Source organism: Lupinus angustifolius, chromosome LG14 (assembly GCF_001865875.1).
Source record: "Lupinus angustifolius cultivar Tanjil chromosome LG14, LupAngTanjil_v1.0, whole genome shotgun sequence".
In the NCBI taxonomy this organism is placed as follows: Eukaryota; Viridiplantae; Streptophyta; class Magnoliopsida; order Fabales; family Fabaceae; genus Lupinus; species Lupinus angustifolius.
Window position 1 is genome coordinate 14,221,206 of NC_032022.1, and position 27,251 is coordinate 14,248,456.

General features: G+C 30.7%; 5 protein-coding genes across 8 annotated transcripts; 2 read left to right on the plus strand and 3 right to left on the minus strand.

The window, feature by feature from the left end:
* On the plus strand, window positions 9,226-14,237 carry LOC109327002 (inositol-tetrakisphosphate 1-kinase 3-like). Of its 3 annotated transcripts, none has more exons than XM_019559964.1 (11): window positions 9,226-9,335; window positions 9,421-9,669; window positions 10,181-10,262; window positions 10,450-10,482; window positions 11,971-12,091; window positions 12,216-12,308; window positions 12,547-12,666; window positions 12,765-12,941; window positions 13,130-13,185; window positions 13,272-13,356; window positions 13,584-14,237. In XM_019559964.1, the coding sequence occupies exons 2-11, from the start codon at window positions 9,467-9,469 to the stop codon at window positions 13,670-13,672; spliced, it is 1,059 nt and encodes a 352-aa protein (XP_019415509.1). In that variant the 5' UTR covers window positions 9,226-9,335; window positions 9,421-9,466; the 3' UTR covers window positions 13,673-14,237. The 3 variants fall into 3 exon arrangements, with proteins under 3 accessions (XP_019415509.1, XP_019415510.1, XP_019415511.1); XM_019559965.1 differs by lacking the exon at window positions 9,226-9,335 and having other exon boundaries at window positions 9,355-9,669; window positions 13,584-13,707; window positions 13,799-14,237; XM_019559966.1 differs by lacking the exon at window positions 9,226-9,335 and having other exon boundaries at window positions 9,355-9,669; window positions 13,584-13,707; window positions 13,802-14,237.
* Window positions 15,112-15,574, minus strand: LOC109327004 (50S ribosomal protein 6, chloroplastic). The gene has a single exon (XM_019559967.1). It carries the CDS (start codon window positions 15,506-15,508, stop codon window positions 15,167-15,169), a length of 342 nt encoding a protein of 113 aa, XP_019415512.1. The 5' UTR covers window positions 15,509-15,574; the 3' UTR covers window positions 15,112-15,166.
* LOC109326150 (ergosterol biosynthetic protein 28) lies at window positions 17,220-20,214 on the plus strand. Its single transcript, XM_019558827.1, has 3 exons — window positions 17,220-17,407; window positions 18,661-18,867; window positions 19,836-20,214. The coding sequence occupies exons 1-3, from the start codon at window positions 17,293-17,295 to the stop codon at window positions 19,901-19,903; spliced, it is 390 nt and encodes a 129-aa protein (XP_019414372.1). The 5' UTR covers window positions 17,220-17,292; the 3' UTR covers window positions 19,904-20,214.
* LOC109326232 lies at window positions 20,830-22,713 on the minus strand. Of its 2 annotated transcripts, none has more exons than XM_019558933.1 (2): window positions 22,460-22,713; window positions 20,830-21,540 (listed from the first exon to the last, which is right to left on the minus strand). In XM_019558933.1, exon 2 carries the CDS (start codon window positions 21,497-21,499, stop codon window positions 21,002-21,004), a length of 498 nt encoding a protein of 165 aa, XP_019414478.1. In that variant the 5' UTR covers window positions 21,500-21,540; window positions 22,460-22,713; the 3' UTR covers window positions 20,830-21,001. The 2 variants fall into 2 exon arrangements, with proteins under 2 accessions (XP_019414478.1, XP_019414477.1); XM_019558932.1 differs by lacking the exon at window positions 22,460-22,713 and adding an exon at window positions 22,325-22,433.
* LOC109326497 (EPIDERMAL PATTERNING FACTOR-like protein 2) lies at window positions 26,257-27,251 on the minus strand. Its single transcript, XM_019559195.1, has 3 exons — window positions 27,000-27,251; window positions 26,839-26,873; window positions 26,257-26,689 (listed from the first exon to the last, which is right to left on the minus strand). Exons 1-3 carry the CDS (start codon window positions 27,226-27,228, stop codon window positions 26,432-26,434), a joined length of 522 nt encoding a protein of 173 aa, XP_019414740.1. The 5' UTR covers window positions 27,229-27,251; the 3' UTR covers window positions 26,257-26,431.

Sequence of the window (27,251 nt, forward strand, 5' to 3'; positions counted from 1 at the left end):
ATATCACTCCTCTAAATTAATTAGGTTGTATAGGGATAGGAGCATGTACCATTGAAACCAAAAGTGATTATGATGCAATGTTTTGTTTCTTGGTACTTTTGTTCTATTGCATTTAGCATCTCATTTGGTCAACAAATTTCTTTTTTTTATGCTTCAAGCATATCAAACAGTAGTGTTGTACTGTTTCAATTGTCAACACAAAATAGAAACCACCAATCTTCAAATGGCACATATTTCAGTCTCAAATTTCAATTGTCAAGAGACAAGTGTAGGTGGATGGACCCACTGGTTTAAGACATTTAGCTTTGGTCTTTCTCGGACTAATGCCTTACCTTATCTTATAGAGAAAACTTTGCAGCTGCTAGAGATAAACAAATTAATGTATTGAACTTGTTTTTCATATGAGTTGTGCTCAGCACTTTATTTAAGGAATGAGATTCTTTTCGATATTGGACTTTTCAATATTAGAGTGTATGACAAATGAGGAATTTGAGATTGTCTAAGATCGTAGGCAGGAAGAAAAAAAGACAGTCTTATTACAAGCATTTGTGTTCTATGATTCTACCTATTATTCCACAAAACCTTTACTTGAATTTTATGAAACAAAATTGTTTGTTAATTTAGTAAACTAGAATTTTATAACTTTGTCATTGCTTAGGAGATGATACTACCAAGGTTTTAAATTCAAGAATGTAATAGTTTTAGACACTTCTATGTTAAAATTTAAGGAGTCGCTGAAACTATATCATAACCACAATTATAGTCACATTAGTAGTAATGGCCTACAATTGTCGAAGACGTTATGTCTAATATATACTTCGATGTGTATAAATGTACACACTTATGGGAAGAAATCATCTATAAATTTGGAGATTAAATTGTAGGATTTTAAGATGCTGCAGGCACTTAAACTTGGTGGGTTGTGAGTGAATTGCATCAAATTAGTGAAAGTTAAGCATAAAATGAAAGGCAATTATGTAGAGTATTTAAAGTTGACTTGGGTTTATGGGTGTTTTTGGTATGAATGAATATTCTTCTAAAATATCTAATGTGTGGAATCAGAATCATAGTCCACTAGTATCTAATCAATATCATTGCACGTTTCTCATTTTTCATTGGCTCATTTCCACTCATACATGCCTAAAAGTTGGAACTTGTTCCATAATAGTCAGCCAGAATGACCCACCATTTTTTGTCACATGCTATTCCTCACAAGTATTTGTATGGTAATTTAGCATGATTGTGAGTTTTGAGAGTTGTTTAATGTCCTTTCTTAATCAATCAAAGTCTTATAATTGTATTCCCTAAATTTAGGGTTAAGGTCCATGTTTTTAATGCTAAGTTGGTAAGAGCAGATTTGATTCTCATAATAAGCAAGAGATATACTAAACGATATCATCTGTCATTAACAATGTCCAAGGCTAATGACATATTGTCATATGAAAAAGGAACATTTTCAGAAATTAAAAGTAATATTCTAATTAGCTAGATATAAAGAATAAGACATCAATCAAAATATGTAATTTGTCTGTATATTTACACCTCGTCATTAAGTTTTAAAAAAATTGTGCTCAATTAAGAGCCCTCTTTAAGGACATCACAACATAGATCTACACCTTAAAAAATAATGAAACAATACTCTTTTTGTTATTATTTTTTTGGGACATGATGAAAAACTAAAAAAAGAAGGAAAAGGAAAAAAAATATAGTCAATATTTTGTTATGATTGAACTAATGATTTACAAAGGTGGAAAAAGAAAATATAGTTTATGACATTACAATAGCCAATATTGTTTGACCCAAAAAGGAAATAATAGAAATATGAAGTAACACACTCTAGCTCTTTCTCCTGTTTTTCCTTTCTTTACTCCAAAGTGCAAACTTGCTTAACCTTCATAGAAAATCATTACGCCACAAACAAAATGCATTATCCAAAATGAGCATACAGCCTTAAAATATTTATGAGTAAATAACAATGAATAACAATGTTATCCTTGGAAATTTGAAAAATATAAATTTGTCCCCCATGATTTTAAGTTCAGATTAAATTAATCAGTTTTAGGACAAATTATAGGATACAAATTGACTCAATTTAAGATCTTTAAAGACAGATTTAAAATCTTTAGGAACTGTAATACACCAGTTCTGACGTGCGACCTCATAGGCCCATGAATATACTAAGCATACAACCTCTTAAGTTTAAATAACCCATGTAGTATTTTATAAGTAATATATATATATATATAAATCTTTACATATGCATAAATATTTCACCACTAATACAATGTATATGCATTCATCAATATATAATATAATACATTCTATATGTTCACACATTAAAATGCATGTCTAACCTATTTTTTATTTTTATATTTATTTTGTTGCGTGGAAAGATGTGGATACCGGATAAGCACGTTTTCATAACAAGACAATTTAGTACTAATAATAATTAATGAAAGATAGTACTCATCGAATCAAATGTTGCCAAAGTGGAAAAGTGAGCTAGATGCATCAAAATTCAAAAGTATGAAACCATGTGAGTAAATATTAGCAATTAGGATAGAGGTGGATCCTAATCAACATAAATTACAAAGGATATTATAAAAGATGGAAACATTAATTAAAGAAAAAAATTGTCATTATCCTTAAAAAAAGTTTCATTGCCATATTAGATGCATTATCTTTTTCCTCGCTATCTAAGTAATTGTTCATTTTTTTGTTGGCAATTTCAGAAGAGAATAAGAGTGCATGAAAATAGAAAAGATTAAAATATGTAATAGTGAATTAGTTAGGTGATGGGAAAGAGGAGTATTTTATGGCATGAAAATAGGCTAGGAGATAGGAAATTAAGCAAATCCAGCAATTTGTTATTTGTGATTTTGGAAGATAAGGAAACAAAGGGGTTGAGTGTTCGAAATTTAGGACCCTTAAGAAACCATGAATGTATAAATAATGGGTCAAATAATATAAAAAAACATAAAAAATCATAAAAAAAGATTGCACACCATCTCTAAATCCAAAATATAAAGAAGAGCTCATCACTTCGTTTTCTTATAAGACATTCAAATTATCAACCTTAACTTCTTGTGTTAGACTTCAATAAATTTATACTCGACTCTATCGATCTTTGTTTTAAATAGATTCTCTTTTAATATTATCACTCGAGCAAAACAAAACCTTTCGAGTACTCGACTCCTCACAATTGTCAATGCATGGGAGGAACACATGCATTTTATTCATAAACTTGTATTGCTTTTGTCCATCATCTCCAAAGAATTATGTACCCTAGAATCTATAGGCTAGGAGAAAACTTTCTAACCAAGCAACCCACTCTATAATCATGCATTATGCTTATCTTCTTTTTTATTATAAACCTAGTGGGCTGGGATGTATTTACATATTCAAATTATCTTCTATTTCTTGGTGTTAGCTAATAAATTCCAATTCCGATTAAAAATAAAATCTAACCCTTTTTATAATATTCAAGTTGAGAAACCAAATATGGTCTCAAATGATGAATAATGCTACTCTTTTTTGGCTAGTGCTATAAGCTACTTTTTAAATGTTCTTTATGTATGTTGACAAGCGTTGAACTTCGAAGATTGCATGTGAATGGTGGTATATATGCGATCCATTCCATCTTTAACTGCAAACTACGATTTGCATAGTTACTATATATATAAGACTACACTTTTAAAGTAAGAAAAAACGAATTAACTTGTTTTTATTATTTGAAAGTGTGATAGGTTTTGGATTGTACCATAAATCTTCTTTGCCATCAATAAGAAATGCACACCTAAATTTTATAATAACTTAGTTTTTTATAGACAATAAAAATAATTGCACGAAACAGTGAAAACAGTGGATATAACATATACTTATTCTTTGGAATAAAGGTATCTCCATTAATAGAGAGACAAATACATGTTTTTACACTTATTTTTTGTAACAAAAGTGTAATTTTATTATAATCAAAATGTTAAATATATTATTGGAAATTGCACCCTTTATTTTTTGGTAACAAAATTTTCGGGTTGACCCCTCAAAACCATAGAAATTGGCACTGTTTGATGATGAGAGGGGAAGAAGTAAAACGGAGATTCAACGATTTGATTTTTTTTTATAACACGTGTCAGAATCTGAACCAAATATTTAACAGGATCACAACCTTATTATATTAAACACTTTAATAATGTCAATACCCAATTTTACAAAAAATGAACAGAAATAAAGATGGACAGAAGAGATAACAGAAATAAGACATATCAATAATGACTAATTATATTTCAATACATGATTTTTTTTATTGTGATATGAAATAAAGGAATATAATAACGTTAGGATTAACATACACCCATAGGAAATTGAAAAATAATTAAAATATATAAGAATCAAAAAGTGCATGGAGAGATTAAAACATCAAGGATTTAGAAGATTTATAATTAACAAATATCAATATGAATAGAGAATACAAAGTTAGAGGTAAAATAAAGGGATATGACAAATAATGAGGTATACATTTTATTCTATGGCCCTCTAAACTTCCAAACATAAGGTATACATTATATACTTACAAAGTTTTGAGATAAATAGTTACATCAAAAAATTCCCAGAATAAAATTTATCAATAAATAACTTTAATCAATCATAAAATAAATTTTTGATGGAATATGAGTAAACATCCAATTTGACCTCTTAATATATTTGCATGTATCAATTTAGTTCAGAGTCCAAATTGGTTCCTGTAATATTGAGTCGCTACCATTATGCTAGAAGGCTCCTCTAGGAGGGTAATAAAATACTGCATAAGTATTTAAGCTTAATGGGTGACACATTCAGTATATTCATAGGTCTAGGAGATCGCATGTCATAATTGGGTGTTACATGTCAAGCACTCCAAGCTTGAAATGATTGTAATGAACACCACACATACTCTGATACCTCCTCTTGCTGGTGAGCGAATCTTCGTCTCCCTGTCTTGAAATATGAACGTGAAGCATTACTGACGCTTAACCACCATTTGGCACAAGCAATTTCATCCAATGTTTAACCATCTTTTTTTACAGAAGCAAACCAATCATAACAGGTGAAAAAAAGAAATGAGATGAACCTTAATCTTGATTCTTGTATGGTGCTTCAATGAGGAAAAAATTACACACTATAATGTTGTGTGTTTACACACTAACCAAAAATTATTTTTCACCGTTGCAAAATTTTGAAGATAGTTGTGCAGAAATGCATTGAAGCTCCTTTGTTCCTTGCTGGAAGAAATTTTAAGCACCCACAAGATCCATGTACAAGAACTTGAGCTGAAAATGAAAGTAATCTTGGAACCTCTACAACCATTTCTACGGTGAATGATTGGTGTGATGTGTTTGAAAAGAGACCAGGAACCATTCTTCTCTATTCTTGTCATGCTTCTTTCAATTAGTGAAGTCATGACATTTATCACTAATGGTCCATGCTGAATTCATTATCTCCATTTTTTAATATTTGTTGTTGCAGCTGCTACTTCAATAGTCTTTGTTGAATTCCGTATCTCTAAAGATTCGTGCTTGTTGTCTTGCATCATGAATGTTGATGGAGACAAAGAGATGGAAAGCATAAGCGAAAGCCAAAGAATAATTATGTTCTGATACCGTGTTAAAATGGTAGGAGTCATGCTTGGAATCTTCTTGATGAATCAAGAAGCATGAAAGAATACACGAATGAGAAAATTAAAACTTTCTATATTGAATTTAGTTACAAGGAACAAGGGAATCACCATTTATATACTATAATGTCTGACTGAAGTTAATCAATTAATTAAACTTTTAATTGATTAACGAAAACAATACTATAATTATTAAACTGAAATCAACCGACAACTTTAAAAATTTTGCTAAAGAAATTAATAAATACTGTCTCAAGACTTTAACACCGTTAAAAATCCATTATATTAGTTTCTGAATATTTATGATTAGCCGAATCTCTATTCTCGAGTCTCCATATTTGCAATTGGCCGCACTCCTAACCCAGGAGCTTAACTGCTTTGGAATCTTGTCCTTAAAAATATAGCTAACTTTTTAAAGCTTTCTTCGAGGCATTAAACATTAGTCAATGTTATTTCTTTCATTTATTAAATAACTTACGTGCTTTACTACAATTTAATCAACGTTTGTTTTGTTCATTTCAATTTCTTATCTAGGTACCTCCAATGGCCACTGAAAAGTACTACTACCATGGAAGTATCTACTTTTATTTTGTTTATTAAAATGCACTCAGCTCCTAACTGTGCTGCTGCTATTTTTATAGCTAAAAAACTTTTCTATCTGCTAGTTATAGAGAAAAATATGAATACATTAACGGTGTATAAGTTTTATACACTATTATTGTATTATTCATCATTAATATTTAATTATGATTAACTTTTTAAAAAATAATCAAAATAATAAATGAATGATGGAGCGCATGTGTATAAATATTTAAACTATTTGTAATAATGCAAAGTTGGAATGTAGGATATTGTCGGGTTGAGAATCTGTAAGCAGATCCCTGCATGGACTGCCCCTAATATATTATATAAATTTATTTAAATAAACATATGTATTAAATAAGTTTTATATTTATGTACTATAAATTTTTTACACATGCAACAAAAGAATGACCTTATTATAATTTTGGTATCTTATTCCTTTGATTTGCTGCATATAAGAATGTGATAAGTGAGAAAATTTTGTATTAAAAGTAATATTCAGAAATCAACTTATTTTAGTGAAGAATATTCCATCATGGATAAAATATTCTTATCCTCACGTTATGCGGGTAAAGAATGAAGAGATTCTTCCCTCGTTTCAGTGTTAATGATTATGTATTGAGTTAACACTTTTATGTTAATTTAATACAATTTGCTTATAAAAAAATTGATCAAATATATAGTTGTTATCCATTAGGTATATAAGGTTGATTATGATCAATATGGTTTGGTCTTAAGTTCTTAAATTTTGAGTATGAAATTATCCAATTATCCTCAATTTTAAACATTTGAACTTTACCACATGGACCACACATATATTAAGATCTTTGGAGTAAGGGTTGGGGTGACCCATGCTAGGCTGTTATTATAACTTTAGCCACATGTACTTTAGTGTGATTAAGACATCTTTTCCTTACATCAAATTTAAATCATGTGTACTTGTTGTGAAGAAACTTTGGTGTTAATCTTCCTCTCATAAGCGTTACACTTCATGGCCAAAAAGTGTATATGACCTTATCAATATGTGGATAAATGTGGAAACGGCTAGGTCATTTTTTTTTTTGTAAATAAAGGCTTGGTCACTTAATTATAATTTATATGATTGTGAGCATGATCCTCGATTCAAACTTCAAAGTGTTGGTAAATTAAATAATCTATTGAGAGGGGTCTTTTTTAAGCATTTGAATATAGCTTGAGATATTAATCTCTCCAAACTATCTAGTGAGATTTATTTTAAGTTGTAAAATGATAATGTATATATGATTTTGCTGCTAAAGAAACATTCTAAACCCACTAATGTAACATCGAAAATGTAAAACGTGACATATTTAACTTTTTTATTAAATAAAAAATAGTATACATATTATAATTTTACTAGTAGTAAGATATAACTTATCTTATAATATGATATGGGGATATTCTTCATTCTCTTACATAATTAAGTAAATCTCTTACACCACTTCAAGATGATTATCTATAGATATTTGTTTTCTTTGACTTGGGAACATGGATCATCTGTATCAAAGTTTGCTACATTTTTATATTATTTACTCAAAGTTAATTAGACCGTGACAAGATTTAGGGAGAAGGTTTGGGACTGAGGATATGCATCCCTTACTTGAAATGGAATTTGGTCATCTATCCTTAAGCTTCATGTCTCCCTGTCCCGGACCAATAAATGCTTACTAACAAATAAAAAATAAGATTTTATTTTACAAAAACAAAATATTAAATCTATATGTCTATGTATAAGTGGATGAGATAGGATTGAAGATATTATGTTGGGACAGGTCATCTCGTTCCTTGTTTCGTTAGAGATTGATCACGTGAAGGTTTAGAAGAAGATAGAGACAAAGAAAGGTATATTTGGCATGACAAATAGTCCAAAACTCATGTAATGACCACAAAACCTTGAAGTTGAAATCAGGAGAGCCAAGAGCCATGTAATGTTTTGCGGATCAAAATCTTCTAAATAAATTGTTATGAAGGTTTACTTTGATTTTTCATGTTACTCTATATAATATTTGATACAACATGGCTTATTATTTATGAAGATGTAAATATCCTGGTATACAGTAGTAGGTGGAAGATGATAATGTTTTAAAGGCATGAGCATACACAAAGACTCATCATAGGTACACAATACGGATGAGTAGGTCCCTACTCACTCACTTAGTCCACCAAGTATAATTGCATTCGAATATGGTTAAGTTAAGTTTAGGATCAGTTTAAAAATTAGACTCGATTTATATATAGACTCATTATATTTATTTGTATGTGTATTTATTTAATTTATACAAAATAATGATATCATTTAATCAAAAGTATCATTGATTCTATAATTTTTTCATCACATATACATAATTAACAACATATATATTATTTCATATGTCAAATTACATATTTATAATAAGAAGTAATATTACAAATATTTTATAAAAAATGAACCTATATTATTTTAAGGTCGGACAAAACATAACCCTACTCATCTTACATCTTACCCCTGGTTCACACATAAGACCAACACAATTCCCAGGTGTGGAATGATCACATTTCAATATCTTATCTTTTACAACTTAAATCTCATATAATCGGTATTATATATATGAGTTTAAAATATATGAACCGATAATGTAAAGTTTTTTACGTCAGCATATTATCCATTATTGATTTGTAATAATTTTATTTGAAAGTCAATATTAGTTAGCATATGAATGTTTGGAATTCGCTGACAGTAAAAAAAATATTTACGCTTTTATGTATATGTATTAAATGCATTCTATATTACTATTCGCCTGTGATAAAATGAGAAATAATAATCTCCTTAATTTTTTAATAAACCTTATTTTATTATATTTGACTAATTAGTGAATTTTGTTTATTTTTTTCTCAGTGATTAATAATAGCCGTAAAAAGACTATAACATTGATGTTACTTCCCTACACCTCAGCACCACTAACACAATCTCTCTCCTCCCATTGTATATATATATTTGGTCCCTCCCCTCTACTATCTCTCACACTCTTCATTTTGTTTCATTTCATTTCAATTCAAATTTGAACTAACCTCTATTTCCATATCCAAATTCTCTCTTTCATTCATTCATTCTCCGCCAAGAGATTTTCCCTTATACTTAGAATTGAACTAATCAACTTCAACAAACACCGATTTCGAGCGAATCATTTTCCTTCATTTCAATTTCCGATTCACGTATTTTTAGGGTTTGAGAGGATGAGGTTGAGGGAGGAATTACCTTGTAGGAACGGTGATGGTGGTGATGAGAAAGATGAAGTAGTGGATGAGATCCAAAATCAATGGTGTCCAGTTCTTAATTCTGGATTTTCATGTCCAAAAAGAGTGGTTGTGGTTGGATATGCTCTTACTTCTAAAAAGATTAAGAGCTTTTTGCAACCTAAGCTTCAAGGTTTAGCTAGGTATACCGTTAATTCTTCAATAATAATGTAATAGTAACAATGTGTTGGTCCAGTAGTATAAGATACCACTAAATCATTGAGTACAAAAAACAATAACCGATAATTCGTTGTTCCAGTTGCCTTTTTATTACACAAAAATAATAATAAAAGGACATTGATATTTCTTATTTACACTAGACTTGGGTCAATGAAAAATAATGATTGGTTCTTTTTACACCATAATCTGTTCTACTAACATGCGTCGGTTTCATTTCGCTGGGCGAGAAAGTGAAAGGGAATTGTGTAATCTAATGAATATTTGCTAATATGCCAATATATCTTAACCGTTTTTGTTTATTTTATGTTAAGCATGAAACTCTGTTCTGAAAATGTATTATTTTTAAAAGAAAGAACCGTTCAAGAAATCAAAATTAGTGATAGATTGTTCCTGCTTTGTATCATCAGCTTTGCTTTTGTATTTGGTAGTTATAGTTACTGATTACAATTACTACAAATTTTCATTTTCATCCAGGAACAAGGGGATACTGTTTGTCGCTATTGATGATAATAGACCTCTTTCAGATCAAGGACCTTTTGATATTGTGTTGCATAAGGTTATAGTTTTTCCTTTCCTTATATTCTTTTGAAAAATTGCATTCTGTATTTCATTTAACCTTTTTGTTACACACAAAAAAGTTGGTTGTGTTGTGCTTACTGTATATAGTTCCATATTACATGCTGTAATAATTATATGTTGTTCAATTGGGACTGATTCTTCATTTCTTTTTGCGGAAAATGCAGTTATCAGGGAGAGAGTGGCGCCAGGTGCTAGAGGTTGGTTTTATTTGTTTTGTTGGCTTATGTATTTATTTTGTTGATCAATTGTGATAATTATACTTGCTGCTTGGTTATATGTCTTTCATTCTAATTGGGATGATAGGAAACCATAAAGGCTGGTTCTGTCTGACATAATTTGCAGAGTGATTCCTCTATCACTCAATATGAATCTCATGAACCAGTAGTTGAGGTTGAGGACTCAAGGTTCCTGCAATTGGGGATGTTAATACTTTCTTGGCCATCTAGGTGTTTTTGTCATGTTTTCTTTGGCAAATGTTTCCAGATTTTTTTCTCTTTTAGATTCCTTTTCTTTACGCCTTTTAGATTCTTTTTGGTAGATTCATTTCTCTTGAGTGCAATGATACCCTTTTAGGTGGATATGAAGATTCCGTAGCAATTCCAATTTTATATTCTGATCCTCTAGGCTATAGTGTTTGGCTGTTTGCTATATACTCCAGAATAGGGTTAGGTGTCATGTCGTCAACTACCTATAATACTTGGCCAGTTACTGTGACAACTATTCTAATCAGTAACGTGACCTGTTACATGCATATAAAGTTGTACCATCCAAATGATTGTATGTGCATCTATTTATAGCAAGCCCTGAATTTGAAAGAGGAAGAAGATCCAAAAATGTGAATGAGGATGAAGAATTATTAGTAGGGTTAGTAAGGCAAGATGCTGATGTAAACTATGTGGAGAATGTACCCTTAAAATGGAATGCTTTCATATACTAAGATTGACTAAATTAGGATAAGTGTGAAGCATAAGAAATTCATAACTGGCTTATTCTTGTGATACAATTCTTTAGTTCACTCGAGCTCTTCTGCTAACCGGCCTAACCCCATTAGTGCTCAAACCTGCCTACTATAAGTATAAGCAATTGAAAATGTTATCCTTTTGTTTGTTTTTTGTTTTGAAACAAAAATGTTGGCCTTCCTCTATTCATCATTTTTCCTGCTTGGTGGATGGAGATCTTATTCAATTGAAGAGCTAAACCCATTTCTCAGATATCTTGATCAGATTTAAAAAAAAAAACTGATAAAATATTCTACACTGCTTTTAAATAAATAATTGAACTCGCCATTTCTTGGCCAGTTGATCATTAAAGTTAAGCTCTGATGTTTGCATGAATAATGTTTAATCAAGATGCCTTGTTTGCTCTAAGACTTGCATAGTCTTGGACATAGCATTCCAGTGGTCGTTTCAGTGTATTATGATGGAAAATTAGACATTACATGTTTCTTGCCGAACTAAGGATTCTTTATAATTGAGAAACAAGTTGTTTGCTTCATCTTACTATGTCTTATTGGTGAATAAATGTTGTGAAAATTCTTGTGGAGAACATGAGAAGAATAGTGTAGTCTTCGCACATTTTTTTACTGTTTATTCACAGCATATTCTATGTGGTTATTTTTATAATATTTAGAGAAATAGTGATCTATCTTCTTCGTTTTTCACTTATTCTGTCTAGATTTTATTTAGGATTATAGGCAAACACACCCTGAAGTTATTGTTCTGGATCCTCCTGACGCCATACAACATATACGCAATCGTCAATACATGCTTCAGGCTGTTGCTGATATGAACCTTTCTGATTCTTATGGTAATTTTTTCGGTTTACCTTGATTACAGCATCGCTGGATGGGAGTTGATATTGAACTAAGGTATATGTTCAGTCATGTTGAGTCAATGGCTAATGATTTTTCCCATATTTAATACCCATGCAGGCAAAGTTGGTGTTCCTCGACAATTAGTTATCAAGAGAGATGCATCAGCCATCCCAGAGTTGGTTAACAAAGCTGGCTTGACTTTACCCCTTGGTATGTATATGTTGGGCTTCAACTCCTTTTAGATACTGCAGTTATTCAATTTCTAAGAGAATGAACGCTTGAACATCTATTGTTACAAGGGTTGTATTTTTTTACCCAAAGTCATTAAAACTTATGAAATAAGCATGGTAATCCTATCTTTTGCGTCTGATCAGATAACTTATTTACTAATTTTGTGATACTTAATTTGAAGTTTCCTTTTCATGTTTGCCACTTCAAAACATTTTAGTTGCAAAGCCACTTGTTGCTGACGGAAGTGCAAAGTCCCATGAATTGTCCCTTGCCTATGAGCAGTACTCCCTTCAAAAACTTGAACCTCCTCTTGTTCTTCAGGAGTTTGTAAACCATGGTGAGCAATTGCTGTTTATTTTGCAAACTTTTAATCTTAAATGGGTAGAAGCCTGTCAGAATAAATGAATAGCACATGTTATTCTCTTTTTGGTGTAGGAGGTGTTCTCTTTAAGGTTTATATAGTTGGTGATGCAATAAAGGTTGTGAGACGGTTTTCATTGCCTGATGTTAGCAAGTGGGAGCTTTCCAAAGATGCTGGCTTATATCACTTTCCAAGGGTATCTTGCGCTGCAGCTTCTGCTGATGATGCAGATCTCGACCCCAATGTTGCTGGTAAGTCATCATGTCTTAAATGTAGGATTATATAATACTAATTGGTCTAAATTATTATAGGGTTGGGTAGTGATTGTTGACATAATTTTGAGCCCTACCAATTTGTTAAGGTTACATATGCATTGAATTTGTTTTGCATGCGTTTGCTAGTCCTTTTGATCTTGATTTTGTCATTTTCCTCTCTGCAGAGCTTCCTCCAAGACCTTTACTTGAGAAACTGGCTAAGGAGCTTCGTTGGCGATTGGTATTTATTCGAACTCTTTGGTTAAAGGCTTCATGTTATTGTATATAAGGACCTTATGCATTCTCTGTCATTCTTCTCATTTCCAGGGTCTCCGGCTATTCAACTTGGATATTATACGCGAATGTGGAACTAGAGATCACTTTTATGTCATTGACATAAACTACTTCCCTGGTATGCTATCATGTTTATTTATTGCTTCCGATATCTACCACTTTTATTTAAAATATTAAATATCATCTTTCCGATGTGGTCATCCTTCCATCATTGTAAGACTTTTTTCCTTATTCACAAAACAGCTGCACTCCTGCAATTTTGTTAGTATATATTATGGGATTTTGAAGAGTTGCCTTTTAAAAATGTACCATTTAAAAGAAACCATATGTTTTAAAACTTTGCAGGATATGGCAAAATGCCAGAATATGAACACATATTTACAGACTTCCTGTTGAGCCTGGGCCATGGGAAGTATAAGAAAAAATCCGGCTAAATAACTCTGCACTGCGATGGAAGTGTCATCATGGTGTAAGTACATTTTTCTCTCATTTACAAATTATAGCTGCAGTACCTTGAAAAGACCCATGTTCCTAATTTCTGCATTTTTGCACTATTTGTATAGTGACAGGATAAACAGCAAAGGCTCTTGTTTTAGGAACACTGGCCAGTACAGAACAATTGATAGTCTTACATTGTGCTCAGAACCTTGTAAAGTCATTTGATTATCGAATATCACTACTTGGGTCTTGTGCCAATCCAGAAGTTCCAGCCAATACTTGATGATTGAAGATCCAACTTCAGTACTAGCTGCAATTTGAAGGATTTGTATTCATGAAATGGAGGTGGTGTTAACCATGAATGTTGTAATGTGACCTTCATGCTTGATAGGTTGAAGGATTTCAAATGTATTGACTGTTTTTTTGCTGTATATAGGTATAGATTTTTTAAGTAGGAATCTGATGCCTTTTGGTTGTGAAACTTGAATGTTGTTAAAGATTTGGTTATATTTATTCATGTTGGCTAAGTAAGAATTCTCCAATACTCTTTTGCCTCATTCATTACTCATGTGAGTGACTTAAACTATAATAACCTATCATCAACAAATCTAATCGTTCAGATATTGCTATACTTCAAATACTTTCTCGCCCCTTATCTACAAAGAATGGTTAGAGTTTATGACACAGGCCCCTAATATAAGATCTGCAGATATATGGTGGATTCTTTTTCCTGGAATGAATGCTTGTGTATATTAATAGGTTTTGAATAACTCATGTTTGTTTTGAAAAACACTACCATCATTAGGCTTATTTGAAATATTTTACTTCAGTATAATAGTCAAATTGGTACTATAGTATTAACTCATTTGCTAAATAGATTGACTCACACCAAGGCCATGGGATAAGGATAGGGTGTCCTATCCCCTTCTTAATTGTACCTTTGTTAATGTCAGTCTAACATTTGGCATCACAGAGCAGAATTCAACTAATAAATTATATCTGCAAACTTTGAGTGATACAAATTTACATGTGAGTATTTCGGTGTTTATAGAAAGAAAAGAAGAAAAATGTGGAGAGAGTTCTGTTGTCTTATGTTCCAAAGATGATACAACTTAGAGTGTATAAACAGTATATTATCCGCGAAGAATGCCTGGATGGTTAGTAATAGGAGAGAAAAAACCACTATTGTTAAAACCATTTCATACCAGTCAGTTGAACCAGTCCAATACTATTACGGTACAATAATTATACCGGTCATGCAATCATACCGGTCAATACTGGTTATACCGAGCCAGTTTTCAATTGAACCGTACTAATATCACCGGAAAACAATACTAGTGCTATAATTTTGTAAAGCATTTCTCACTTCATAAGAAAGGAGGGTTACAGATATAAAAACAAGCAAATAAAACTAAAGCACGAAATTAACGAAAAGAGTAGCAATAACAATGAACATTAACAACCCATTCAACAATAACATAAGAAAGTAACTAAACAGTGAGAGTAACATCAGATTCAGGTTGAAGAATAACCGTCGAAGAAGCAACATCAGAAGCAACATCAGCAGAAATAACAAAACTCCATTCAGGAGGAAGAGGAGGCAAAGGAGCATAAACAGTTGGTTTCTTCTTAATATCCCATGGTTGTGTCTTTCTTGGTCTTGTCTTCTTATGATGTGCTGTTCCCTTTTTCTGTGGCCGAGAAGAACACTCTATCATTAATCCACCACAGTAATTGTTGTTGTTGTTGATTGGAATTGAGTTAACGTTGTTGATTCCGAATGAGGTTGGTGCTATCATTACTCTACAACCAAATATTGCTGAAACTGACATGTTGTGGTGCTTGATGTTTCTTCTCTGCTTTCTCTCTGTGGTTTGTTTTTGAAACTATCTCATCATCTCTTATCTCTAATCTATGTCTATGTTTTTTTTTTAAATTCCTTAACTACCCCTCGTTTCTCTTTGGACTTTATAACCCCATTTCATTCTTTTGAGGCCCAATTATCAACTCAATATCATCATAACATAAATATCAATATTTTTTTTTATAGTTTTCAATAAGAATTTTAGTTTGAACAATTTCTAATGTATCATATGCTATATGATAATTAAAGCTTCCCATTATAAAAACTCATCCTTATAAATTTTCATCTCAACTACTTTGATCACCACAAATAAAAATTTAAAATAATACTCAAAAATCATGAATGTATGTTAAAATAGATTCTATTAGAGGTCATAAAATATGCTAAAATGACTAATTTTATATACTTTGATATTTTTTACACTATTTCTTGTTTTCCATTTTTTCAAAGACTAAATTGATATACGTGCAAAATTTAAGGATTGACTCAAAAAATAATCTAAACACAATTGGGGTAATAAGGAGTTCGTATCAAATGAACCACAAATATCGATAACAAAAAATCTAGACTCGTGGGTAAAATCCACTGAGATTTGTACGCAAGTCACAAATGAGTACCTATGTATTTTATTAACACATTCTTCAAATTACTCACAATATATACGATAGTCGTAAATATAATGGTACTCATGTCTGTTAGTACTTTCAATATATGAATTTATTTTATATCTTATGAATTTGATTTTTAACATTTACACAATTTAATTTGGTGCTCATATTCAAACAACTTTATTTTTATTTTCTTTTTTCTACGAACAATTACATGACATACAAAATGTTGAAAAAGTAATAATTCTACAAACTTTTTTTTAATCTTTAAAGTATCTAACATATATTTGTGTCTATTGCCATCCCTAAACACAATAGAGTTTGTAGTTTAAAAAGGCCCATTTTCTCCAAAGAATAAAAAAAACCTTCTCATGAGTATTTGGTTGAAAATAGTTTTCAAGGAGTTACTTTAAAGCATAAGTCATTTAAGGAGATTAATTATTTGTTAACAAAAATGATTTATGGTATAAAATTTTATTCGAAAGTAGAGAAAACCGTACCTACGTATAAAGCCAAAATATGATGTTACCACTATCAAAGTGTAATTTATATTTTTTTATTATGTCATTTTCTATTTATAAAAAAAAGCCATATAATCATAGATAACTACTCTCAACATATTAATTATAAGTTAGAGATTCTAATAAAGACAAAAAAATCATAATATAAAATATAATTAATATATAAATATTATAAATCTCTAAAATAAAAGATATAAAAATTGATTATTTTTAAATATGGTAAAATAAGAATGTATATGAAAGTGTTTCAAGAGATATATAAAATTGATTATTTAATGCTTAATAGTCAAAAGTTAGATTGACAAGTTTTTTTATTTGGATTTTCAAGAGAGCAATTTTTGTCCATCGCCATAATGTTTTTTTGTTGATATTATTAAGCCTATCCCTCATATATAGTCTCTTTTCTAATGCATAATGTGGGTTGCCACTTCCGATAAATGTCAGTTTTTAGGGATTTTGAAAGATTAACTTTTTTTATTATAATGAGAATTTATCTTTTATTGTGTTCTACTGTTCTTAAACGTGCTGCCACCGCATAAAAGCCCAAACGTTTACCTTTTAGCCTGTTCTTAAACGGCATCGTTTGAAAAGCTTCGAAGAAAGGGGGAAGAAGAAGAATAATAATGAAGGCGTTGGGATGGTGGCTGATAACGGTGGGGACGCTTCGATTGGCGTCGGTTTGGTTCGGTTTCTTCGACATTTGGGCTCTTCGTCTCGCCGTTTTCTCCAACACTACTAGTATTTTACTTCCCTCTCTTTTTATTCTTTCTAATCACTGATTTATCACATATTTCATCAATACTGTTTTAATCCTTCTTAATTTAACACTTTCTACTTCCATTACCTTTTTAAGCCCTTCGTTTAACATAACTCAGTTTTCAACATCACAGATCTTGACAATGTAATATTGTAACTTGTTATTACGTTATTCTCACACAACTATAAGACTTGTAATGTTATATAGAATGAATGTTGGGTTAGTGGAAATGAAAATGTTGCATAGAGATGAAATTATAAATGAATGAATTAGGGGGAAAAGTTGGATTAACTCCTATTCCTATTGTAGAAAAGATTTTAGAAACATGCCTATATGATTTTGGACAAGTGTGATGGAAAATAGATCAAAATGAAGGTTAGTACAATTCATAAAGGAAGAGAGATCAAGAAAAACCGTTCACGAAACAATCAGGAAAGATTTAGAAATCAAGATATAACATTATGACATCGTTCGATATACCGTATAGTGAGATTAAAACTTGGTTGTTGTTGTAGAGAAGTTTAAACTGTTTTTGCTGTTATTTAGTGTATATGGTTGGAAAGGGATAGTAAAATATTTAGTAACCCATTGACTCTGGACTTCTTTTCGGATAGTTACTCTTTTGATATCCATTCAGTGTTTTGAAATTTAATGCCAGTATGTATATATATAGGTAAAGAAATTGGAATCTGAACCCCTTTATCTATTGTAACCATTTTTGTTGGAAGTATTACATGGTTATTATGCAGTACTTGTAAAGGAAAATATGTTGGGCCGAATTAAACCAAAACAAGCATCATAATTCATTCTTCTATAGTCTAGTTGACTCTTTACTTAAGTAATGTCTAGGGCTTGCATAGCACTACCAGGATTTATTTTCATCATATTGAATAGCCTGATGTTCCATTTGTGCTAAGTATCCTCGGCTTTACAGTAAGTTTGTTTGTTTTGTGAACTGGAAGTCATAGGTTCAAATTGTGGAAATAATCTCTTCGCTTGTGAAGGTAAGACTGTGTGTATCTACCATCCTTAGATCCCACTAGGTGAGAGCCTCGTGCATGAGCTGCCTTTTTAATAAAATTTGCTTGGACTAATAAGAGCATCATGATGCAATAGTGAAGTTGTTTTCCCGCACTTGTTTGAGCTTTTACTATAATTTTGAAGATTATCCTACTAATGTCATATGAATTTTAGAATTCTGAGAACTAATAAGAGTTTTTTAATTATTTTGTAGTGACTGAAGTTCATGGACGGACGTTTGGAACTTGGACGCTTTTGACTTGCACCCTTTGCTATATCTGTGCATTCAACCTTGAAAACAAGCCTCTCTATCTGACTACCTTCTTGTCCTTCATATATGCATTCGGTCATTTTTTAACTGAATACCTAATTTACCGAACGATGGAGATTTCGAATCTGACTACTGTTGGCATATTTGCAGGTATACATATTTTATTATTGTTTCCTGCGAAATTGATACGCATGACATTCTTTTTTTAAAAGAAAAATTTAAACCATTTTTTTGTCTTTCTTTATTCTTTTTTGCCAAAAACTTTTTTAACCTATACTTTGCCTTTTTTAACAATAAAGTTTTACGCCGGTAGTCAATTGTGTCTAGACTTAAGACAAGCTATGTATAGCATCAAGAATACATATGCCACTAAAGCTAAAGGGAAATTTTTACCATACAACTTTAAGACCCAAAATGTTATATGAGACTAAAAGTTGGGCGTTAAAATGTCCACAAGTGAATAAGCTTAATGTAGCAGAGATGTGAATGTTGTTTTGGATTGGTTGATACACTATACATGACATGATTAAGAATGAATGTAGCATAGAGAAACTTGGGGTAACTCCTATTATAGAAAAGATTACAAAATCGCGCTTTAGGTGGTTTGGACATATGTTGAGGATATTGTTCGAAGCTCCAGTGTGGATAGTAGACCAAAATAATGGTTAGTCAAATAGATATCAATGTTTTGCCAATGAACATGAATACATGATACATATAGAGCATTATGGTAACGTTTGATCTATCTAATTGACCCTACCTAGCGAGACTAAGGCTTAATTATTGTGTAATACTATGCCATGTATGTTTAACCTTATGTCCCGAGTTAAATTGGTAGGTCATGTGAATTTGTTGATTTACTACATTCTAGACCCCTATTGAAAAAGCTTGTGAGATACTCAACTAATCAGCTATGATGCTGTCTAGGAATTATTTGGTACTTTAATTTTGCTTCCCATAGTGAATAAGTTAATAAGAAAGGAAGGAAAAGAGAAAATAATACATGTTCTTCATTATTGTTTTTGAACTACCTCACTTTTACCTTATTATTTCCCCCTTATTTTGGCTGTTATTTACTCACAAACTAAACACATTTTAACTTGTAATTCTACTGATAGGAACATCAATAGTATGGATGCTATCACAATGGAATGCCCACCAGAAAGTGCACCCGAAGCACTCTTAGGAAGAAATAGGAGAAAAGTGTGACAATTGCCTTAAACGCCCTTGCTCTTGATTTTAATCTAGAAGGCATTTCATGTTATGATTAAATTCTGCTACCCATTATGACATTGTTGAAGATTTGTTGCTTTATGGATTACAATAATTTATCAAGTAGCTATAGAAGTTTTTATTTCATTTTGTCCTTGCCAAGGTATTTTCTATCATTTTGATGAGGGAATAAGAGTTTTTATTTCATCATTTACAAAGTAAGTTTGAGTTATGATGCAGTAGTAGTAGAACTGTTTGCTTGTGTTTGAATAACCTTTTTATTTCCTATTTTGTTTGAATAACCTACAACTTAGGTTTTGTGCCAGAATTATTTTGGCGAAATAAATAAACATTTGCATCTAACAGTTTCCATCTTTAAAAATGGGTTTGGTGCATCTATGAGTCACACTTCTAAAGGGAGGAATGGGTGGAAAAGTTTTTTTGTTCGTTTGTTTTTGGAATGGTTCGAGAAGTTAGAATTTTTTAGAATGTAATTATGAAATCTTAAATGCCTTGATTCATATACATGGGTAGTCATACTTTTATAAAAGGTACGATTATTAATTTATTATTCCTAAAGTGTCACTCAAGTTCTACGCATTTGAAGTACCTCAAACACCAAATTCGTACCAAGTGATCCCTGAGGCATAGTAATTATTCCTTTTTATGTGAGTATAACTATCCAAGTACATTAAAGAAATCTTGACTTTTCTTGGTCAAATGTTTGTGGTAGACAAATATCATAAGTAAAGGATAAGATTGCTATTATACCCTTTTCTAAATTTTTACTGGTGATTTTTATAACAATTATATTAGTTATATTTAAGAGTCAATAATAATTAATATACTGATAATATATTAAAAAAAATCTTACATTATTAATACATACATATTTTTTCCTCAATAACATTTTTTGAAGTTATTACAACTTCCTCATCATTTTTACAAGTTAATTGATAGTTGATACCATGCTTTTCCCATTTTCTCCCCTTAAATTTCAGCACCACTTCTATTTTCACTCTAAGTACAATTGTGCCATTTTAAGAAACAAAAGCTTCTAACAGCATCAATGTTAAATTGTCACATTCTCTACCACAGTACTTTGTGTTCCTCTCATGGCCACCCTGGATGCACCATTCTCCTTGTAATGATTCTCACTTGTTGCCTGTGTGTTTTTTCCACCTTCATTATGACCTTGATCTTCTAACAAATTATCATCTTCGATTTCTTTCGGCATGTCATCTTCATCTTCATTCTCATCCTTGTCTTCTTCATCAATAAGGTCTTCTATTTCTTCACCTTTGCTATCTTCTGTATCATCTATCAATTCATATGGTTTCTTTATCCATGGCTCCAAAGCTTTTCTACCAAACTTTTTTATTTCATGACCAGCTTTCAGCATTTTGAATATTTTTGAAGAGCTTTCCTCATATGGTTTTTTCTCACTACTTGAGTTTTTGAGTTGGTAAAGCAACCAAATGCAAAGAGCCATCAAAATAAGTATTTTGAAACCTTGCTTTAGCTTGAAGCCTTTTGTCCTTTGATTTCTATTAGGTGTTTGCTTCACCATCGTTTACTTGTAAATTTATCACCAATATGTGTTAGCTGAATCTGTGTAAGGAAGCATGGGTACTTGTAAAAAAACATATAGTAAGTAAGCCAAGGTCTTTCATTGAGTAAAGTAGCCCTAACCCTTGTGAAAAAATAAAGCTTTCTATTCATCAAAGTTAAGAATTCAGCATAACAAAGACAAGAATATTATGTCACATTGAGTATGAGAAATGATTGGTAAGTTACTGGTTTAAGATGACAAGTGACAACAATAAACTCTTCTTTCTTCCAAACACAACTTTGGATTAAGTCAAGAGTCAGAAGAAAATAGCCTGAACTTTAAGGTAGGGACCACACTTGTATCTGAGAATAATAAGCATGCCTGACCAATATGGCAAGATTTCTAACTCTCTTTGACATTTTTCTTGGGTTAAATAGACAGCTTATTTGTCTAATTTCGTTATGGTGAAGGTTATTACTTCTTAGTAGTGTTTTAGTGCACAAAACTGTTAACATATCAGAGACATGGTTATTCAAAGTGGCAAACTTTCCAAATCTCTAGCAAGTTAAAAACAAAGCAAGATTGTGTTGTGTGTTATTCAGTTTGGCTCTCTCATCAAAGCCACAAGTGTTGTTTATTCTAACTAAATATAGAAATGCAATCCACAGATATCACTGTACTTTAAGCTGTTTTGGTATATAAAGACAAATATTGCACGAGAACAAATCCATTGACAGAAAAACATAAAGCCATATCCTAGTTAATTAAACCAAAGGCTTTCCAGAACAATTAACATAAAAAGAACAAAATGAACAAAAAAACTTCACTATATTAAAAACTTACACCCTTCTCACAAGCTTTGTAAGATATAGTGAAAATTATATTATAGTTGATATTTTTCTGAGACATGTAAAGAACAGGAACATAAAGAGGAAAATAGATAGAAGGAAATGAAGAAGAGTGAGGATATATACATACATGCAATAATAGCTATGGCTGAGGGAAAAGTGAGTGGAAAATGAGTTGTTGGTATAAAACTTTTGAAGTGGAATGCAAGAAGTTGGTATAAGTTAGTAGAAGGAAGAAGAGAAATGAGGAAATGAGGATATGTTAGAATCTAAAACAGTGAGTGAAATGCACTAAGTTTGTGTGCACTATGTACCAAGGATGAGTCAGTGAATTATCAGAGAGAGATAGAAAGATAGAGACAAAGAAGAGAGAGAGAAGATGGAAAAAGCTCGTGAATGAAGTGTAGAGAGGTCACGGACTAGCTAAAGCCACACGTGATACATTTACATGCGTACCTTCACACCTCTTTTCTCTTTCTAGTGTTTAGAGAAATGGGTAACATGGTATAGTACTTAGATTAACTTAGATATGGTGTGTTCAGATCTCAATTCTCCTTTAGCAAAGTCTCGGGTTCGATTCTTGTGGATGAAAAAAATGTCTGCTAGAAGAGTTAGCGCTACATACCTATGAAGTTCCTTGTCTCTAATGCCATGATACATGTGGGAAACAAAAAAAAATGTCAATATTAATATTAGGAGCAGCCATAATAGCCCAAAAAAATTAGTTCATCTTCAAAGTGCATAAAAAATCATAAGACTTTTGCATTTACAAGAGGGCAGAGGCTATTTATTCCTAGGAGGAACAATGATCCTTTCCTACACGTTACAAGAACAAAAATAAAAAATATTATGATATTTTTATATTATAAAGAAATAACAAATTATCTTTAGAATAAAAGCAAAATCAAGAATTGTCATCTACTATGTAGAAACTTTCTTCTAGTGTTCTGTTACGCATGAACAATGATCACATGTTCCAAAAAGTTCTCATCACCATATTTCAAACCAATCATCATATTCGAATAAGTAACATACAAAAGTTATTTTATACTTTTATAATTTTTTTAATTATATAACAATCTTTAATTGGATTAAGACAACACTGAAACACCTAAACTGGACAAGTAATCTCAATTCTTTATACGTGACAAGTGAGCTGCACAAGACATAAGTAATTTCCAACTTCAAATATTTTATTTATATAAAAAAGAATTATTCCCACAAAATATGTTCCTTCTTATATTTATTAATTATTACATTCCAATTATTAATTTGTTCAAGATTTTGTTGAATGTAACAACTTAGGGTCCAAACCATGCTGGATTTGAATGAATTGATAGTAAATATTAAGATGTTTATATAATGTTAAATCTTAAAATTTCAGAAGTAAAAATTGAAACTAAATTATATTTTAAATTGCAAAACAAATATCCAACATAAATACGACAGCTTTTAAGGTTGGTACGAATTCTTTATCCCAACGTATGTGTTAGCCTATATTTCTTGATTGGTGTTGCTCGGTCCAATTTGCCCTGTTTTAGTAGTGTGTTGCTTTTGGGCCTGCCTAAAAAAATAAAAAAGTTGAAGAGAAAATTTGCACCAAGGTTTTATATTTTTAAGTACATTAATAAATTAATTAGCAATATATATCCACACTTCTTATTATTCCTGAATTTGGTAAATAAATGTCTATTATGCTCATTTGCTTGCTTATATAACCAAGATATTTTGTGACACAATATTAACTTAATTATAAATATATCCACATTAATAAATGTTTCTTGATACAAATAAAGACCACTCATATATTCATAATTCATGTACAATATGTAACATGTTTTCCTTTTTTTTTTTTTTCCATTGGACTAGTTTCTCCCAAGAAAATCCTGTTAATAGTTTGAATTTATCTATGAGTGATGACAAAGGATGATGAATGCTCTGTCCCCTTATACCACCTGGTAACGTGTGAGTAGCAAATTAAGAGTGTCATTAAATACTTTACCGTGCATGAAGAACAAAAATGTGACAGATTAGTCACATTACTTCCATATACGTAATTATTAGAGTGAATTATAATAGCAGTTTTAATAAAATTACATAAATTTTTTAAAATTTACATGAACCACCCTTAATTATATATATTATATATACAATACATTGATTACCCAATTAAGAAATAAGTGTAATTTCTTAAACAAAAATAGTGACGAGTGTAATTAAGTCAAACAAAATATGGTATATTGTGGAGACAAATTCAAATAATATAAATTTTGATGTATGTTCATCATGTTTTATTCGTTACAAACTACATTAATAAGTCTACAAAGGTATTTAAATTACTCTTAATACTATATTGTAATTAACCAAAATAATGAATAGACATTGATTCTTATACTATTTAGATTTGTCTTTACGATATACCATATTTTGTTTGATTTAATTACACTCGTCACTATTTTTTATTTAAGAAATTACATTTATCTATCTTAGTGTAATATACTATAGTCAATGTAATATATATGTATAATTAGGGATGGTTTATGTAGATTTCAAAAAAGTCTAAGTAATTTGTATAGTTTCACTAAAACTTATTTAAGTATCACTGTAATTCCCTCTGATTATTATATTTATTCACATGATAAAACTAGTCTAGATTTGGAAGTAAAAAATGAAGTAAAGTGTAAATAATGTTTATGGAATTGCAACTGGATAATATTTGTTAGATATAACAAAAGTTCAAAAGTTTGTTGAAAACAATACTTTCAACAAGTTGTTGTGTGTAAGGTTTTTCATGACGAAATAAGAATATTTTATTTTATTTTTCATTGTGTTATTTTTATTTTTACTTTTTGTTCTTAAATAAGAACAATTTTTTGTTGTTTTTAGCTAAAAGAAAATGAGGAGATATGTAAATATTGTGGGATAAAGATAGATGTTATTGAACCCAAATAAGAATATGAATTATGTTTGCTATTGTGAGAGAAAAATATATTTTTATTTTATGAGAAGTTATAATAAATTATAAAATAATGTATAAGATTCAAATACGAATGAAAAATTTATTTTCAATAGTAATTATGTAACACATTTAATTAGATTTGGATACAAATGAGAATAAAAAGATACAAGTGAATGCAACTCAATGGACCAAATTCCAGTTTTCACAGTGAGAAAAAGATGTATATACCGACAGTATAAATTTTTTATACTATCACTCTATTATCTATCATTTATTTTCAATTATATTTGATTTTTCATAAAAATTAATCTAAATGAATAATAGATAATATACTGATTGTGCATAATTTTTTACACTGTCAATGCATCAACATTACACTGACAATTAATTTCAGGTCATTAAAACCTTTGAGTAGGTAGACTATGTTGAGAGTTAATTAATGAAGTATATAGATAGATATCTACCTCAAAATTTTCATCACTCATAAACGTTAGTGACAGCTAATAAATATGAGAATAAGTGTGAATAATATGAATGAGATCACTATGCATGTATGCTGTCGTGGACTCTATGTTATGTCCCTTAGATATGGTTGGATTACCTCATCAACTTTTCTGATTTCTGATGCCAAAATCTTAGTCTTGTAGAATACGAAAACAGAACTACTTTCTGACACTATTTTCTATCTTCTTCTTTAGATTTCCTTATCACTATTTTGCTATGAAACCCATCAAAAAATTTCAGATATTTCATGTTATATACCATTTTTTTCCTTTCTCTGCCATTTTAGAATAACATAAAAGGAAAAAAAAATGTTCAGGGAAGAAGATACCCAGAGGCCAGAGGTATATGCTAATTTATAAGCAGAAATATGGTCATAGTAAATTTTGATTCTGAGATGAAAATTATATAGTATAGTATAGTATACTACGAAATGAACAAAGAAAAGAAAAGTACATAGATAACAAGATGCTATTATGATATACAAAACAAGTTAGTTGAACAAAAAAGAAGCCAGAAATATATGCTATATGCCAAATCTATATCATATAAAAAGGTGAGAAATTGAAGTCATACACACAATTATTCTCAAAAATAAATATATGGGTTGTTTTGTTTGCCCTCATAATTTCAAGTTTTCAATCATGGGTTGAAAAAGTAGTCCCCACATTTGCATTTCCAACTCATGGGTTTGTAGTTGGAAAGGTCATCACTTCTTGAAGAGTGAGTAATGGCTCCTGAAGTAGAATAATAGCTTCTATGTTTTTGAACTATAGGTTCAACAGGGACCTTAACTGCTTCACAATGGCCACAAGTTCTGCACCTTCCTTCACATTTTGGAGGTCTTGACCCTATCTGAGATTTTACCACCATAACCAATCCCTTCTCTTTCATACCCTTCTGCACATAAATGCATATAAACATAAATGTGTATAGTGTTAAGTATGTTGTTCAAAATTTATGTCTAAACAGCATTATGTATAGAATATAGATATCAAGTTAGTATTTGAGAAATAGAATAATTCACTTTATAGTAGTTGAATTGGTACCTGTGCAACTTCAATAAGATTGGAAATTGCTCTTCCTGCATGCATATATATATATATATATATACACACATAAAAATAATCAAAGTTAGATAACAAAAAATATATTTTTTCTAACTGAAAACAAAACAGAAGAGTGGTGTATATATATATAAGTATATAACCTTCAGCCATGAATACAATATTGGTGAAGATAGATGTTGAAGCAAAGAGAATAATGAGGTAGCATATGATAATCTGTATATATTTGTGGCAGCAGAGGCAAATTTGAGTTCTGCCCATCTTCTGAACTGAAGAAAGAGACTGCAGAAGAAGGGAGCAGTTAAGTTTTTTTGAGTTAACTAAGGCTACAAACCTTGATGGAAGATAAATGAGAGTAGAAAAAAGAACCATGTGTGTGACAGAAAGAGAGAGAG

Bases quoted from the DNA above. Each gene is read 5' to 3' on its own strand.
- LOC109326150 (XM_019558827.1), top strand. From the start codon at position 17,293: ATGAAGGCGTTGGGATGGTGGCTGATAACGGTGGGGACGCTTCGATTG. The intron at 17,408-18,660 runs GTATTTTACTTC...ATTATTTTGTAG, and splicing joins CGTTTTCTCCAACACTACTA to TGACTGAAGTTCATGGACGG. The intron at 18,868-19,835 runs GTATACATATTT...TTCTACTGATAG, and splicing joins TACTGTTGGCATATTTGCAG to GAACATCAATAGTATGGATG.
- LOC109327004 (XM_019559967.1), bottom strand. From the start codon at position 15,508: ATGTCAGTTTCAGCAATATTTGGTTGTAGAGTAATGATAGCACCAACC.
- LOC109327002 (XM_019559964.1), top strand. From the start codon at position 9,467: ATGAGGTTGAGGGAGGAATTACCTTGTAGGAACGGTGATGGTGGTGAT. The intron at 9,670-10,180 runs GTATACCGTTAA...ATTTTCATCCAG, and splicing joins AAGCTTCAAGGTTTAGCTAG to GAACAAGGGGATACTGTTTG. The intron at 12,667-12,764 runs GTGAGCAATTGC...TTTTTGGTGTAG, and splicing joins TCAGGAGTTTGTAAACCATG to GAGGTGTTCTCTTTAAGGTT.
- LOC109326497 (XM_019559195.1), bottom strand. From the start codon at position 27,228: ATGGTTCTTTTTTCTACTCTCATTTATCTTCCATCAAGGTTTGTAGCC. The intron at 26,874-26,999 runs GTTATATACTTA...ATATGCATGCAG, and splicing joins TATTGTATTCATGGCTGAAG to GAAGAGCAATTTCCAATCTT. The intron at 26,690-26,838 runs GTACCAATTCAA...ATTTATGTGCAG, and splicing joins ATCTTATTGAAGTTGCACAG to AAGGGTATGAAAGAGAAGGG.
- LOC109326232 (XM_019558933.1), bottom strand. From the start codon at position 21,499: ATGGTGAAGCAAACACCTAATAGAAATCAAAGGACAAAAGGCTTCAAG.